Raw genomic sequence first — 17372 nt, forward strand, 5'->3', positions numbered from 1 at the left:
CGTTCCTGTTCTTTCAGCAGCTCATTTTCTTATATTAATCAAGCCACTCAACCTAACTGGTTCCTAGTGTACAGCAGAGGTTGAACCAGGTTGGGTTTTAGTTTTTGTGCTTTAAGGGTTACAGAACTTGGAAAAACTAAAGAAGAGAAAGCCAAGGGGATACTGCTCACATACACATGTAAAAGCACCCACTGTAACCTGAGCCCATCTATTTTATATTGGAATTCTATATAAAATTTCATTTGAAAGAAGAGTGTCACATTTACCCCAAAAATAGACGATGATAATGATGATTTTTAAAATTTAAATCTGCTCAATTAGATTATCCCCAAATCCTCTTCCAATTCTGGCATTCACTGTATCTGTATTTCTTGTCCTCATTACTTGGAAGCATAGTGTGAAGGGCAGACAGGACTATGAATCAGAAGACCTACTAACTCAGGTTATGGTACTAATTCCTTGAGCAAATTAGAGCTTCTTAGTTGTTTGGACTAACTGTTCTTTACAGAAGCTATCTGTTTTGTAGTCTGTGGTTCCAGGCTACCACAGACAGACCCAGTTTATTTTGTGGTGGAGTTGTAAATATGGAATTGGAATATATTTTTAAACAAGAATAATTGGTAAACTAAGGTTCAGTGTTAATCATAATACTTGACTCCTGTAGGCGCAGCTGTTATCCATAATCTTCAATTACTTTTTTACTCTCCAATTTTCAGTTACTCTAATGTAATAGAATATTAGTATAATTGATCTAAAATAGATTACTTAAAATATTTTAAGTTCTACTTTTGGAATCCATTACATGATTTTCTGTTTTTGTTTTTGAATGGGGCAGAGGTACTTTATTTCATTGCTTGGACTAAAAAGCAAAATCAAAGGTCAAAGTTTCCCAGTGGAAACCAAGAGGAAATGTTATGAATATCCAAGGTATAATCAAAATTAAACACAACCTAGAGCCAATTCAGAAAGCTCAATAATCTTCAAAGTGGTTTTCATACATTAATTAATGCTGATGGCATCACAAGGATGAAAGAAATTTAATTCTCATATTTTAGTTACGGATAACCACAGGAAGAATCTGAATGGATCAAGATGTGCCATTTTAATAAGGCAGGTCAACAAATATTTCATCAAATATTAAGGATCTACCACATCAGCAATATAAGAGGTGCAAAGTATCCCACTGATGTGGCCTATTTTACAGCCTGTTTTTTGTTTTTTAGACTTTATTTTATAGAGGAGTTTTAGATTCACAGCAAAACTGAGAGGGGTATGGGATTTCCCATGTACTCTTCGCCCCCACACATGCATAGCCTCTCCCGTTTATCAACATCCCCCACCATCTATCAGTTGTACATATATTACAATTGATAGACCTACGTTAACTCATCATTATTTTCCAGAGTCCATAGTTTACATTAGGGTTCACTCGTGGTGTACACTGGGTTTGGACAAATGTATTGGGACATGTATCTACCATAATAGTATCATACAGGATAGTTTCACAGCCCTAAAAATCTTCCTGTGTTTTGCGTGTTCATCCCTCCATCCCTCCTAACCCTTGCCAACCAATGATCTTTTTACTGTCCCTATTTTGCCTTTATTACATGATGTTTTGGGAAAGCAGGTTTGTCTTTAAAATTTTTGTTTGCTTAGGTTTTATATTGAAATTAGTTTCTATTTCTATAAACTGACTACACAAGTTAACCAGACAGGCAAAGGTGGTCTGGAAATTCATAAGTAGTTCATATGTGAATCACTGAAGGAGATATGTACTCATTAAGATTTCAGTGTTCAAAATATTCAGAGTGCAAAGATTATTGTTGAGGGTACGTTGTATACATTTTGTATGCTGGCTTGTGTTTTTGTGACTGCTATGCAAATTGTTAAAAGGAACTGACTAGAAAAATTTTTATTAAATTTCACACAAAATAGCTATTAGAGGTGACAATATTAGTAAGTTTTTCCAAGTTTTTTGTGAAGAGAATTGCCATTCCTGTTCCTTACTCCCACCAGTAATCAATAATCGTTTTCTCCTTACAAAGTCATGGCTGTGCAAAAATACTGGAGAAATGGTAATGTAAGATAAGGCAATTCAGTAAGTTAAGTTAGTATGAACATGTTGCTGAAGCAGAGGAAAACATAGTATTGTCAGCAAATAGAGACCTCCCCACAGAAGTTCCATAAACGCAGCTTTTAGGCATTCGAGACAGAAGCAGAAGAAATATCCGAAAAGGTAAAGGGAAAGGGTGGCAAACCCAAACTTCCAGAACTTCAGAATTATTTTCCAGGCTGTCCTGACACTTAAGAATAGGAAGTTTCCTCCTCCTCCATTTGCCTAGTGAGCATCCTTGGCCTCTACGTACTGGATGTAGTAACAACTCCCCCCACCTACTCCTCAGCTTGTAATAACCAAAAATGTCTCCAGACATTGGCTACCTCCCCCGCCCCCCCACTGTGGGGTAGGGAAATCACTCCCAGTTGAGAACCACCAGATCCACCACCTTCTTTAGAGTGGTGGTTTATATTCTTATCTGCACATCACCTTTGTTTGTGGAACAGAGAACCTGACCTGTATTTAAATGTCTTTCACACCTCCTACTGAAGTATGTTCCAGGTTTGAAGTAACTGATTTACAATGAGCTTTTCCAACAGCTCATTTATAAATGAGGAAATAATGTATTTGTCTGTATTCTCACTCAAGATGTAGTTTGTGCTACCGAGAGACTAAAAATGATATGCAGGAAAGGTGTAGTTGTGACCCGTCAAATGTGTTTTATAGGTGACGTTGTGTATCTCCTTTTTGCACTGGTGCTGTGACTCTTTTTTCCTTTCAACATATCACCTCATTCATGTTTGGTGTCACAATGATTATTGCATATGTATCTTTTCATTAAAAAGAGTAATAAACTACTAAATATTGGCATAAAAAGAGGGCACATTTTAAATATTATTTATTTCGTATTTTAAAACCAGGTAAATCTGATAGCATGGTGAGCAAAAATCTGAGTCCCAATAAAATGGTTCTAAATCTCAAAAGCTTTGGTGAAGATGGCATTGGTCAGTTCCATTTTTATAAACGTTATCACCAGTCTTTTAAAGAGCCTTGTCTGAGTCAGAAACAAAATGGCCCTGGTCTGGACTCTTCCTCTAGTGAGCTCTGTGACTTGGGAAAATCACCTCTCTGGGTTTAGAGATTCCTCATCTGTCAAATCTAAGGGGACAGACCAGATAGCCTTCCAGGACTGTGCCAGCTCAAAATATTGTCAGATTTTTTTAAAATGTTCATCAACTGTGCAATTAAATTTTTTTTTTAGTTCTAAAGCTGTTACAGAGTAGTGAAACTAAAAGAAGATAAAGGTATAAATTTCATTCAAAGATGACTCCAAATAAACTGATCTATTAAATTGAGCTGTGTGTTATATGGAAAGAGGTGTTCATTCATTACTAAAAATTACTAGCTCTAAACTGTATGAAGTGATTTTTGTGGGTAACCAGGTTTGCCCCCAACTACTCTGTGGGAAGAATATTTCAAAGTTAAAAGAGCAAGATTGTGCCTTTGACAACTGAAAACCAAGCTGTCAGAATTATTTTTATTTTTTACCTCCATTTTGTATAAAAGGATTGTGAAGACATCAAATAATGTGAAAGAAATCTCATGGTTGGTCATCTCTATAAAACCATTTAATTGGTTATGGCTAGTATAGTCTGAGATTCTTTTAAACAGTAGAGATAGTTTTTCAAATAGCAATGTCATATTTATTATATAAATCCAGCTCACTCACTAAGTAAATGTAGTGTCCTACCTTTAATACTATATTTTATTGATAAAGTATATAGGTTTTTAGATGTCCTCTAACCAGTTTTGCAGCTGGGTGTGGAGAATAATAAGATTCCATTCTAATTCCTAGAATAATTACTTCACCTTCTACAGCAGCAAACATATTTTCATCCTTCTCAGTTAATATGCACAGTTGCAAATGTCATATGTCATAAAAATAAATAGTTTCTTTTCAAATTTAGCTATAAGATTTGACAATAATCATTCAGAGCAGTGACCATATTAATAAAAAATATTTCTCTTCTTTCCTGAGCACTTTAATTTTTCTTCCTGAATCTTAATTGCTTTACTAAATTATAGACATAATATCTGATGCTTCTAACCATTTTGAGATTGATTATTAATGAAAGGGGCATAGAGAAAGGAGAACTAATCTGGAAGTTTGTCTCTAAAATGTTGTTATTGAGTTATGCCAGATATATTGTCAGATTTCTCTATTCTCTTATTTAGGTGATGATGGCCCCTTAAGGGTGATCATTAATTTTGGGCAATTAGTTTATTTCTTTTACATGCAGACCGAGACTTAAGGATTTAAATAGCAGTATCTGAATCAAAACTCAGACTTATCTTCGAAGTATTAGGGCAAAGTCACAAAGCTTTCCTGGACTTCCGTGGCCTTTATATAAAATGGAGATAACCGTTCTTAAGAATACTGTGGAGAATGCCTATTAATGAGTGATACGTTCGTGCCAAATATTAAATATCATTTCTAAATAATAGGATTTGATCAAATTATCATAGCATCTTTCTACTTGCATCAAGTAAAATTGCAATAGTTGACCAGTAAAAATTAAAGAATAGAACTCAGTCTTTCATATAACTCCATTTGCTATTAGGGTCAAAGGAAAGCAATCTTTTGGGACAGAAGATTCAATGATAAAGTAAGGAGGAGGAGGAAGAAATAGGATAAATTTCCTAAATCATGCAAACTACTGTGCTCTGATAATTCAGCTGGAATTTAAACTCTGCTTTTGAAATAGATACTGTTTCTTTCATAAACAAAAATGAGAGCCAATTTTTTTCTCTCTCTGAAGGGAACATACTTCACAGCCGCATTAATTTAAAACACTAAAATAACAGTGTGGCAGCACTCAGTAAGAAACCAGTGTGGCTTTTGGCTACATTTCTGTTGCTTCTAAGTCCTTTTCAAATATTGTAATTAACTATACAGTTTCTGCTGTTTATTCTGCTTATACTAATTTATACATGCCATTCCTTGAGTTGCTGGTTCTACCAGTAAGAAAGAATATGAGAAGAAAACAGTTTGCGTCTTACTGTGGCAATTGCTGTGTCTCGCATGAAGCTTTCTTTATATGTAAATTGTATTTCTCTCCTCATTCCAATCCATTATTTTTTCCTGTCTCTAGATGTAAGGTTCTTAACGATGTTGGAGGTTTCATCAGATGAGGACAAACAGCTGGTGAACATTCTCTGGCTCCTCAATCCCTTTTCCATATCTTACCAAAACCCCTTTCCATGATATATACCTGGAAATATTTAGAAGCCCAAATATTCAATTAAAATTGTATTACATTGCTCGCTTTTCTGTGTTTTTACCACATTGTGTCAAGTCATTTGAGGAGATAACCATACTATTATGTGGAAATAGTTTCCTTTTCTAGAATTAAATTTGATTCTAATGTTACCACTATAAATTTCATCCTTCTATTAACAAGGACCAAAAGAGTTTTAACAATGTCCTTGCCTTTTTTTTTCTTTCCCCTGCCGCCCACTATTATAAAAGTTGACAGATGTGAATCCCAGGGCAGCTTAAGAGGGTATATCAAAATGGGGACCATAAAATATATTTAATGTAGGAAACTTGGAACTGTTTTGAACATGTTAAATCACTACTTTTTGCAAATAGGAAGAAGAAGCCACCTATGACCAAACTCTTGAATTCCGTAGAGGAGGTGATGGCCAGCCAAGACGATCCACTCGGCCAACCCAGCAGTTCTACCAACCTCCCCGGGCTCGGACCTAATGTGAGAAGGTAAAGTTGACACTGTGAGGAGCTTTCCATGTAAAGAAAGATATTATCATGTTAAATATATAAGTCCAGTTATATATAATATATTATTATATATAATATATAAGTATTATATATATATAATATTTCATAATAACATATAGACCTACCTCATTTTATTGTGCTTCATTGTATTGCACTTCACAGATATTGCATTTTTTACAAATTGGAAGTTTCTGGCAACCCAGCATCAAGCAATTCTATCAGTGCCATTTTTCTAACAGCATTTGCTCACTTTTCTGTCTCTGTGTCACATTTTGGTAATCCTCACAATATTTCAAACTTCTTCATTATTATTATATTTGTTATGGTGATCTGTAGTCAGTGATCTTTGATGTTACTATTGCAAAATGATTATGATTCACTGAAGGCTCAGATGATGGTTAGCACTTTTTAGCAATAAAGTATTTTTAATTAAGGCATGTACATCGTTTTTTAGACATAATGCTATTGCACACTCAATAGACAACAGTATAGTGTAAATATAACTTTTATATGCACTGGGAAACCAAAAACTTAGGGTGATTATTTTATTGCGATATTCACTTTATTGTGGTGGTCTGGAACTGAGCCCTCAGTATATCTGGGGTTTGCCTGTAATAGAAGATAACTAATGTTTTAAAACTACTTTCAATTATAAAGTATTTAAGATAATACCACAGTTACAAACTACTTTTTCTCCAAACCTTTCCCCGCAAATGCTATCCCTAATCCCCTTTTTTCTCTATACCTACTCTTTTCTATTGGAGGTGATGACAATCAGTGAAATGACTATAGGTTTGAAAGCAGGAAGAAGATGAAAGAAAACAAAGGACTAAATAATTATCAACCTGGGTAATTGAGTTCATTTTTTGTTTAATTGATTTCAGTCCTTTTTAAGAAAGAGGAAATGTTTCATATATATCTTCAGGAATTGGATGAAGACAACATGACTGCTTATTGAGATGTAATTTTGAGGCCTTATGCTGTCAATCCAGAAACTTTAATCTTAGAGTTTCAGCAAGAGAGGTGGTATCTGAAAAACATCTTCAGTAGGAAGGAAGAGAAATATAACAAAGTCAGCAAATTATAGGACCAATCTAAGACATTCTCATTTGATGAACAAAGACCTTACTTCTTAATATGTTTTTAGAAAGAAATACTTTTGCCATCTTTGGTAACATTTCTATTTTTTCCTTATGCCAGGGTTTTTGAATATTTTTTTTAATAATTAGAGTTTTCCCATTACAGATTTTGTTATACATCACATAAGACTATTTTAGACTTTATATCTTTTTTCTTAGTCTCTTCTTAGTAGCAAGACTATTGAGAATTTTAAAGAAATTGTTCCCAATTCCTTATTTTCTTATTCCTTATTTCAGCTGTTCATTCTGATAATGCTGTTATCCACATTGTATTTGTCCCCTACTAAGTGACTCTCAAACCAGCCAAGACTGTTTAGCACTTGAAATGCAGCTAGCCTGAATTGAGATGTGCTATAAATAATAAAAAATGCATACTAGATTTCAGATTTAGTTTGAAAAAAACTCAATAATTTTTATTATTTATATATCAAAATAATATTTTTAATAAATTGGGTTAAATAAAAAGTTATTACAATAATTTCACCTGTTTATTTTTACTTTTTACTTTTTTTTTTTTTTTTTTTTGGCGGTATGCGGGCCTCTCACTGTTGTGGCCTCTCCCGTTGCGGAGCACAGGCTCCGGATGCGCAGGCTCAGTGGCCATGGCTCACGGGCCCAGCCACTCCGCGGCATGTGGGATCCTCCTGGACCGGGGCACAAACCTGTGTCCCCTGCATCGGCAGGCGGACTCTCAACCACTGCGCCACCAGGGAAGCCCTATTTTTACTTTTTAATGTGGCTACTAGAAAAGTAAGAATTACATATGTCTCACATTATATTTCTGGACAGCACTGTTCCAGAGTCTTATATCTCCTGCAGCTTCCCCAAAGCTCTTTCATTGGTTAAAAATTAGTTCTGTCATCCTAAATGAAGAAATGTTTTCATATATTTTCTAGCCCTTTGCTCCTTATGTAATAGTGTGCCTGGAGCAGAAGCCTGATGCTATTTGACTTCTGATTTACCCGAGTAAGCCAGTATAGCGCCCTTTCCCTCTTATCGTTGGTTTTTCTTTGCCCTTAATACAAGGCTGTCAAGTAAACAAACGTGACCTTTTGTCCACAGTATCACAGAAGAGCTACTTCTTGACTTTGGGCATTTTTCTGTAGCATGCAAGAATTGACCAAAGCAGAATTAAAGTATACGTAAGGACTTCAGCAACTTTACATTGTGCACGGTTGAACATCCACTTTTAAAATAAGCTCAGTGTGCTTATAATTAAATCTTATTTAAGGTAAATGAAAACAGAATTCCCTGTTAGCTTTCCAGGGTCTTCTAAATTGTTTAAAACAGGTTTTAAAATGAGGCCAAAGGTTCTCAACCCTCTGATTGCTCTAGGACAGTGGATGCAGCACTCTAGGGCTCTTCAAGGGTGCCTTAGGGCTGTTGAAGGGAGGGCTAGAAGTAGAGAGAAGATGGTGGGACTGAGTAAGAGTGTAGCCAATGGGTAGAACTCTCAGTCCTCTGGCCTCTTCTTTAGTGTCTTTCATATGTTTTATACATTAGGGTTCCATCAAAAATTTCCTTTGAAAAAGAGTACACTGCTTAAAAGTAAATTATAAACCACAGCCCTGGGGTAATTGTAGCTTATTTGTATCAAACTGTACAGTGCAGATTGTTCCTAATCAACTAAAATGTTACAATCTTGTACAGTGCAGATTGTTCCTAATCAACTAAAATGTTACAATCTAAGTGGTTTTCTATGTTTCCTGAGCTAAAACTTCCATCTTTCCCAGATGCTTGCTTTGGATTATACTGTTGACATGGAAATCCTCACAGTAAGAAAATTAATTTTGGTGGGGGACAGTCCCATGATGGTATCACTAGAAAAACCTCACTGCAAAATTTACTCTAAAAATTAATTAGTAAGACACATGTGATCTTGGTTGAAAAAACTTATTTATTCATTTTTGTACTTAGTTCAAACATATGTTATGAAAAATTATGAAGTAATTTTGAATGGGAGGTTCAGCAATAAGAATTATACTTTTTGCTTTTGTCACACGACTGAATATATTATTTTCTTTTTTTAAAGTTGTTATATTTATTACTTTTTTTTCTTAAGATATAATTTTAAATGAAAGGTTTTTAACATAGGCCTTTTATTTTTTTATTATTTTTTAATACATCTTTATTGGAGTATAATGGCTTCACAATACTGTGTTAGTTTCTGTTGTACAACAAAGTGAATCAGCCACATGCATACATGTATCCCCATATCCCCTCCCTCTTGCATCTCCCTCCCACCCTTCCTATCCCACCCACCCCTCTAGGTGGTCACAAAGCACGGAGCTGATCTCCCTGTGCTTCCCACTAGCTGTCTATTTTACATCTGGTAGTGTATTTTGTTTTTATTTCCTCATTCCTGGTTTCCATTTAACTTAAACATTTAAAAAGAAGATGTACACTGTATCCAGCCGTTTGACTTCCAGCAAATATAAGCATGAATTCTAATATATGCTGAAATTTTTGTAAGATTTTGTTATTTAAAGTTATTCAAGATAGTGAGAAACACTTAAGACACTTTCTTTTATCACTTCTAAAAAACATAATTTCGTAGTCATAATCTTTATGTTTTGGGTACTTTGCTAGGTGATGAATGACACATAGTAGCTGCTAAGTAAGTGTTTTTTAAATCAATGTTTTAAATCAAAGATTTAAAGTTGTTGATGTGTAATTTACATTCTTTGATTATCCTAAAAAGGTTTTTTACGAGCCTTCTATGCCATCGCCACCACCGCCCACCCCTACATACTCATATACTTCCCCAAAAGTGGAAAGGGAATTAGATTCTGCTTGAGCCTGGCCCTAAGGACAACATCAGTGCTTAGCAAAAGCAAGAGATAGCTGAGAGTTAGGGCTCAGTGGAGGAGGAGGTCTCTGGGGGCAATGTGGGAAATAGGCCTAGGTCTGAGAAAGAGTGCTGGCAAGTCAGATTCACCCGCTGGGGGGAGAGAGGGCCCAAAACCTCTAGCTCCTGGGCTCATCATTGTTACAGACAACTTAGAGATAAGAGCATATATGGATAGAGAAAGTATACATAGTTATATAATCAATGAAAATGACCAGAACTATGTGCATTTGGAGAGGTCTCTGACATTATTGGAGTCCTAGGAATTAGATACCAGTTATTGGTGGTGGAAGAAGAGTACGGCTTTAGACACGTTAAGAGTTTGACTTTGATGTGTTCGGTGCTATCATGAACTTCTGAATAAGAATTATATGATTAAAATTAAGCTTAAGCTTAAGAAATATTGCTGCTATGACATATATATACTACTATGTATAAAATAGATAACTAATGAGAACATACTGTATAGCACAGGGAACTCTACTCAATGCTCTCTGGTGACCTAAATGGGAAGGAAATCCAGAAAAGAGGAGATATACGTATACATATGGTTGATGCACTTTGCTCTACACTTGAAACTAACACAACATTGTAAATTAACAATACCTCAATTTAAAAAAAGAGAAATATTGCTGTTGGATGTAGGATGGATTACAACACCAGGAGGTAAAGAATCTAAGAAGCTATTGCACTGGTCCAGTCAAAGAGTTACAGCCTCGTGTCCTGCTGTAAAAGGAGAGAAATGGCAGACCTGTGTAGAAAGACCTTGTCACACAACACACATCAGCAGGAAGCTCCCTAGTGCCATGGAGGTTAAGGCTAAGTATGCAAAGTGGTTTAATAAATGATGACTCACTTTTAATTTCATTTCTAGTTTCTTATTTGTTTCATGAAAGAGTAGTCTTCACAATTTTGCATATTAACCAGAAACCTTGAAACCAATAGCAAAGCATAGACTACTCTATAAATACCATGACTTTGTTTATTTTCTAAGGTCCAGGTTTTAGCACCATTTGTAGCTGGTAAAAGATGGATTTTTAAAGGGCTTTTTTTTTTTTTTTTTTTTGACAATCTAAATCAGCATCTTTTTGCAAAATTTTTCAAATCAAGGTCAGGGAAGTGATTGCCATAAAGATAGCTATTATTACAGGATCCCGTGATGCCAGCAGGATAGGCATCGTGTGAGGATAATAGTACCCAAAGTTCTTTATTTTCTAATCAGGAGACTATTTACCTCAGAAGACTTCTGCGCTGTTTGAATGCAGCCATGGGAATGCTACCCATCCCTGCCCAACCATTCTTTCATCCATGAGACTGAAATAGGACTGGAGCAAACAAGGCTTCTCTCACCACCTCTCTCAGCCTTTTCTGTTGTCACCACCCAGAGTGTTTCTACTAGAGTGGTATCTGATAAAGGTGGGGAGCAGGCAGGGGGAGGCGACAGACTCAAGTAAATTACTTGTGAGACTAAACCAGCTCAAAGGTGTTCAAAGGGGAAATGGAGGCGGGTAGAATGGGGGTACACGTGCATTGGAAGACTGCACCTTTTTTAGGTCATCCTCTGTTAAACTCTACTCAGTTAATCCGAATTCCTGAGGTCCACATACTAGCAATAGAAGGACTAACGGTGACAGAGATGTACTTTAAGAATTTCTAGAAGAAAAAATTATTTAAAATATTTTGCTTTTTGTTTACATACTGATTTATAGAAATTATAAATCAGTATATTTATAAATCAGTATGTTTATGAATTAACAGTGTCCAATTTGCTCTACTTGTGATCTATTGATACTTATACAAACACTTCACATTTACAGGTAAGTTTCAGCAGTGTATCTTGCATATGGAAAAGTCAATTTGAGAGTCCAGTTTCACTTTCTTCCTCTCTTTTTAAATAGAGTCTTTGTGAAGAAAGGAGCTGTTGACTGAAACATCCTGGTCAAAACCTGTTGATAGACCTCCTACTTTCCCTTCAGAATAAGATGGAGCCATGGTGGATATTATTATTTGGAGAACTAAAAGACAGATTTTAGGGGAAAAAAATTCAACCCACATAAAGAATGGGGAAAAAATACAATAAATTAAGCAAATACCTTTTACAAGTGAAAGAATTTTTTCTTCTGCCATCAATAAAACCAGTGCACTATTAAATACATTGTTTTGCTGTATGTTTTATTTGCTGAATGTTATTTTCCTTGTTCATCTGGTACTAACCCCATACTAATTGCCTTCTGTAGAATGGCAATTACAGCATACTGATGCCTCCCTGTAATTACAGAATAAACTGACTTACACAGCTTGCCACATTTCTTACAAAACAACCTGAAGCCAAATAGAAGTTCTTAGTATGGTAACATTACTACATATGACAGCAAAAAATATTCAAAACTTGTATATGTTGTTTTAGCACTCTATTAATGTAATTTGATTGAAAAACAGTCATTCTCTTCCTTATAAAATGTGCAGTGGATCTTTTAAGATGCAGCCGGTTGCAAATAACAGAAAACACAGCTCAAACTGGCTTAAACACTAAAGTACTGACTGACTTCACTACCAGAAGTACAGTAGATTTCAGCTGGTTTAATTTAGTGACTCAGAGTTGTCATGAAAGATCCTGATTCTTTGCATCTCATTTCTGCTTTCTCTGGCATAAGCGTTCTACAGCAGGCTGCCCCATGTGAGCCCAGGATGGCTACAGCTTCCTGAGCTATTAAATCCAGGGATGGGGTTGGGGTCCCTTCCAGAAGTGCACTTAGAAGAGAAAAGAATCTTTCACACTCAGGCCACATTTACCTGTATTGTGTGACTTTTCAACCTATGAACCAGAAACTTCAACAAGGGTCTGTGGGTTAGTTTAGGCCTGACCCAAGTGTCCCACCCTTACAAGTGGGGGCCATCTGCTTTCCTAGAAATATATTCGATTTGAGGCAGAAGATATATATCTGAAAGTCAGGATACTTGCCAAAAGGAGAGGGAGAGGTGTTGGAGAAGCAACCAGAATGTCCATTACAGAGAACCAGTACGTCTAAACTACAAACTCTTAATTTAATAGGACAAAAATAATGCTCTTAGTCTTATGAAATAAGAAGTGAGTAGTTAAAAAGAAATAAAGAGAGCTTCCCTGGTGGCGCAGTGGTTGAGAGTCTGCCTGCCGATGCAGGGGACACGGGTTCGTGCCAGAGTCCAGGAAGATCCCACATGCCACGTAGCAGCTGGGCCCGTGAGCCATGGCCACTGAGCCTGAGCGCGTCCGGAGCCTGTGCTCCACAACGGGAGAGGCCACAACAGTGAGAGGCCTGCGTACCGGAAAAAAAAAAAAAAAGAAAAAGAAAGAGGGATGGAGGAAGGAGGGAAGGGAGGAAAGGGAAAATAGAATTCTCTGGTCAAAATAATTGACAAAATTTAGCATTTTGCTTTGAAGGAGAAGGCCTTAGGCATTTTCTCAGGGCCCATTAACTCTAAGTTTTGTTTCTTGATTAGCCCATGGTCGACTGTTTCTACAGTATCTTAATAAGTGAAAGAGTACAGGTGAGAAAAACATGGCTAATGGTATAGGGTTTTTTGTTTGTTTTTACCATTGCTGTGCATCATAATCAGCAAGGAGTTGGGTGACCTGGGCATTGGTTTTTTAAAAAAAGATCTCCAAGTAATTCTAATGAATATCCTGGGTTGAAAACTAGAGGAAGGCCCATGGTAGTTTTGATGACTTTGACAACTGATAAGTCAATAAGGGAAGAGGCAGAAGAATGTAACTGAGGTCTGAGAGTAGCTTAAAGTACTGGTTCTCTGCACTTTCTTGTTGATAGATGGGGACAGTAGTATCTAGTACAATGTTAAGCCTAGAATAGACTAAGTGGATGGCACTAGTATTGGCTAGTGGTTGTCATGATAACAATCCCTGAGAAGAGTTCTGTGTGGTAATGTGTGATATACATGATTTGACCTGATAATCAAGAAAAGTTTAGATTCTAAAGCAAGTGAGGCCAGCCTATCTGCCCTGCTGACTGCTGGGTGCTGCTGAGCCACTGATGGTGGGAGTGCCATTTCTGACACAGCAAGATGTACTTGGCTAAGTATACCAAAAGCTAAGCTCCACCATGACTTTCTGTTATTAAGGCTAGCTGTAAGTCTGGATATGTGGGTGGAGTGTGTAATAATAAAACAATTGTTAACTATTTGCTGAGGTTTTCCTAAATGTCAGCACAGTGGTAAGCATTTTTTATTCATTATCTTTGTAATCTTCACAACTCTAGGACACTCTTCCCTCTTTTCCCCTCTTATTCTTTTTTTTTTTTTTTTAGCTGAACGCAGGCCTCTCACTGTTGTGGCCTCTCCCTTTGCAGAGCACAGGCTCTGGACGTGCAGGCTCAGCAGCCGTGGCTCATGGGCCTAGCCACTCCACGGCATGTGGGATCTTCCCGGACTGGGGCAAGAACCCGTGTCCCCTGCATCAGCAGGTGGACTCTGAACCACTGCACCACCAGGGAAGCCCATCCCCTCTTATTCTTTATTTTTGTTTCATTTTGGTTTGCATTATGGTTATATTCTGTCATGTTAATTAGCCCCTTAGGTTTGTTTCACAGTTTGTTATTGCCATGAAGTGTGATGTTTATTTTTGTTGTTTCCTCCTATTTCTATAGCAGATCTATCTCTTTCACCCTCATGGCCTCTTCCTCTCTCACCCTCACTCCTTCCTCTCCTTCCTTTCCTCTTTTCCTCTTATTTCAAATCTTACTTTTTCTTTGAATTTCCATATTTATATTCTTAGCTTAAGTTCTTTTTTCTCCTTTCAAAAAAAAATGGTTTTAAATATAGGTCAAAAATTATTCAGTAGGGCTTCCCTGGTGGCGCAGTGATTGAGAGTCCGCCTGCCAATGCAGGGGACGCGGGTTTGTGCCCCGGTCGGGGAAGATCCCACGTGACGCGGAGCGGCTGGGCACGTAAGCTATGGCTGCTGAGCCTGCGTGTCCGGAGCCTGTGCTCCACAACAGGAGAGGCCACAACAGTGAGAGGCCCACGTACCGCAAAAAAAAAAAAAAAAAAAAAATTATTCAGTAAATATGTACTGAATACTACTCCCTGTGTTCTAGGCACTATGCTGTGAACAAGACCAGCATGATCTTTAATCTCACCAAGCTCCAGATGTACCTCCTCTTAGCAATTTGTTTTAGTATTTACACATTATCCTTTTCACATTCCTTTTATTTATTTATTATAAACTTCATTTCTTAAATGTATTTCATTGACTTTTATTTTTGCTAAACTACTAAAAATTATCAATTTTTAGTTTTAATATTTTACCTTCTGCTTTGCTTTTCAAAATGGTTTTAATTTTAAAATATTTTTCACCTCTGGGCCATGGGCATTTGTTTTCTGAAGAAAGTCCTCAAGATAGGGGGAAGCACCTGAGGTTGTCTCCAAACTTTTGCCACTTCTCCAAAGTAGACGTGACCTAAAGGATGGTTAGCACTGGTAACCATTTTTTCCCACCCTATACCACTTCCACTTATTAAGATACTGTAGAAACAACTGTGGCCTAATAAATGAAGAAAACTAAGAGTTAACAGGCTCCAAGAGAACTCCTGAGACACACCCCTTCAAAGCAAAGTACTAAATTTTGTCAATTAATTTGTCCAAAGGATTCCCCATCCACACACTTTTCCTCGCTACCTCCATCTTTCTCTTTTTCTTCTCTTTCATTCTTTTTTTCTTTCTCTCTCTCTCTCTCTCCTCTTTCTTTCTCTCTCCTATGTTTGTTTCTTTTCTCTCTTTACTTTCTTTCTTTCTTTCTTTCTTTCTTTCTTTCTTTCTTTCTTTCTTTCCTTCCTCCCTTCCTCCGTTTGTCACATTAAATAAATAGTTCATAGTTTGCTGGACCTTCCAGGCTCAGGCCATGATGACAGCAATACCATCACACACACACACTTCCAGCCTCATGTGATTCTCTCCTATTTTTATATAGTTACGTCTCTCATGGGCCTTTCTTTGTGACTCTTAACTAACTCATCATGGCTAACCCACTACCTACAAGGAGTAAACATGGAAGGAACAAAGAAGGAAAATATAACTGATAGTGGTAAGAGTGGTGCTTCCACTCTGACTGGGCCAGAGTGGCTGTCAGACTTGCCAGCCCTGACCCTTGACTGGAACATACAGGAAAACAAGACCTTGGCCCATGTGTGAGCAAGCTAGGGTGTCAGTGCATGGCTTAGAGAACATTTAGTAGGCTCTGTCTGTAGTCCCATTTCAGGTACATAGATATTTTATGCTGTTTTTCAAAAGTAAAAAATGTGTGAGAATGTTTATCACTCTTTTCTATCTCGCATTCCATCCTTCCAAGGCAACTGAAAAGATGGTATTACCATTTTCTAAGATGAGAAGTACTGCAAGAAACCAGGTTTTGTGTTAGCGGGGCAGAAATCTTACCATTATCCAAGCTTTATAACCTAGATAACTAAATGGGTAGTTTAATATGTGGAAGTCATATTTATGTTTTTTCAAAATATAAAAAAAATTTTTTTAAATAAATTTATTTATTTTTGGCTGCATTGTGTCTTTGTTACTGCACACGGGCTTCTCATTGTCGTGCCTTCTCTTGTTACAGAGCACAGGCTCTAGGCGCACGGGCTTCAGTAGTTGTGGCTTTCTGGCTTCAGTAGTTGTGGCTCACAAGCTCTAGAGCACAGGCTCAGTAGTTGTTGCTCCATGGCATGTGGGATCTTCCTGTACCAGGGATCAAACCTGTGTCCCCTGCATTGGCAGGTGGATTCTCAACCACTGCACCACCAGGGAAGCCCATCAAAAAAAATTTTTTTTAATTCCTGAGGTGAAATGCTGTAGAAAAAGATATTCAGTAAGACAACATAATATGTTTGCATAAAGGAAAAGACGGCCACAGACATCAGAAATGATTTTATAGAAATAACGAAGAGAACAGGGCTAGAGTTAAAATTGTTTTAACTACAGAAGGAAAATCTTGAATTTGGTGGATAGTTTACATACAATGGGAAGGAGAAAGTACAATCAAGAGGAGTAGGTATTCAGCCTGAGGAATAGATTCCACATACGGCTGGGACAGGTCTTCCTCTCTGGGGTTCAGACATACTCATAACCCTGTGTTGTTCAGTGCCAGTGAATGCCTGGCAGACAACAGGTGGGTGGCAGCACAGGGCTAGCTCCAAGAGAGATCATGGACAGGCAGGAGGACACACGGCACCCACAGGGTCCAACACTAGGAGAAATGTGGGCCTTAGGGTGCAGGCCTGGGTCACCCACAAGAGCTCAATCCTCTAGGTTCCCCTTTTGCCAGGTTTGACAACCAATGTGGGGTGAGGGCCTGGCACATTACAGTAAGTCCCCTACATAGGAACCTCCAAGTTGCAAACTTTCAAAGATGTGAACGTGCATTTGCATGTCCAATCACATAAGTCAGTTCACCTGTCTGGTGTACATTGTCATGTGCATGCCTCCTCTACAAGTGGTTGTGCTTTTGTGTGCTTCACTGTACAGCACTGTATACAGTAGTACAGT

The 17372-nt window shown here is 37.3% G+C and overlaps 1 protein-coding gene across 4 annotated transcripts in view; it reads left to right on the forward strand.

Annotated features, from left to right (window-relative positions):
• The window catches only part of TDRD3 (tudor domain containing 3), a 130795-nt gene extending 118817 nt beyond the window's left edge, over nt 1-11978 (forward strand). For all 4 annotated transcript variants that reach the window (XM_060079819.1, XM_060079818.1, XM_060079816.1 and 1 more), the window contains 2 exons: nt 5709-5834; nt 11741-11978. In XM_060079819.1, the coding sequence (XP_059935802.1) occupies nt 5709-5825 (117 nt within the window). In that variant the 3' untranslated portion in view covers nt 5826-5834; nt 11741-11978. The remainder of the gene's footprint in view (nt 1-5708; nt 5835-11740) is intronic.
• The last annotated feature ends 5394 nt before the right edge of the window (nt 11979-17372 follow it).

This window comes from Mesoplodon densirostris, chromosome 17 (genome assembly GCF_025265405.1).
Source record: "Mesoplodon densirostris isolate mMesDen1 chromosome 17, mMesDen1 primary haplotype, whole genome shotgun sequence".
In the NCBI taxonomy this organism is placed as follows: Eukaryota; Metazoa; Chordata; class Mammalia; order Artiodactyla; family Ziphiidae; genus Mesoplodon; species Mesoplodon densirostris.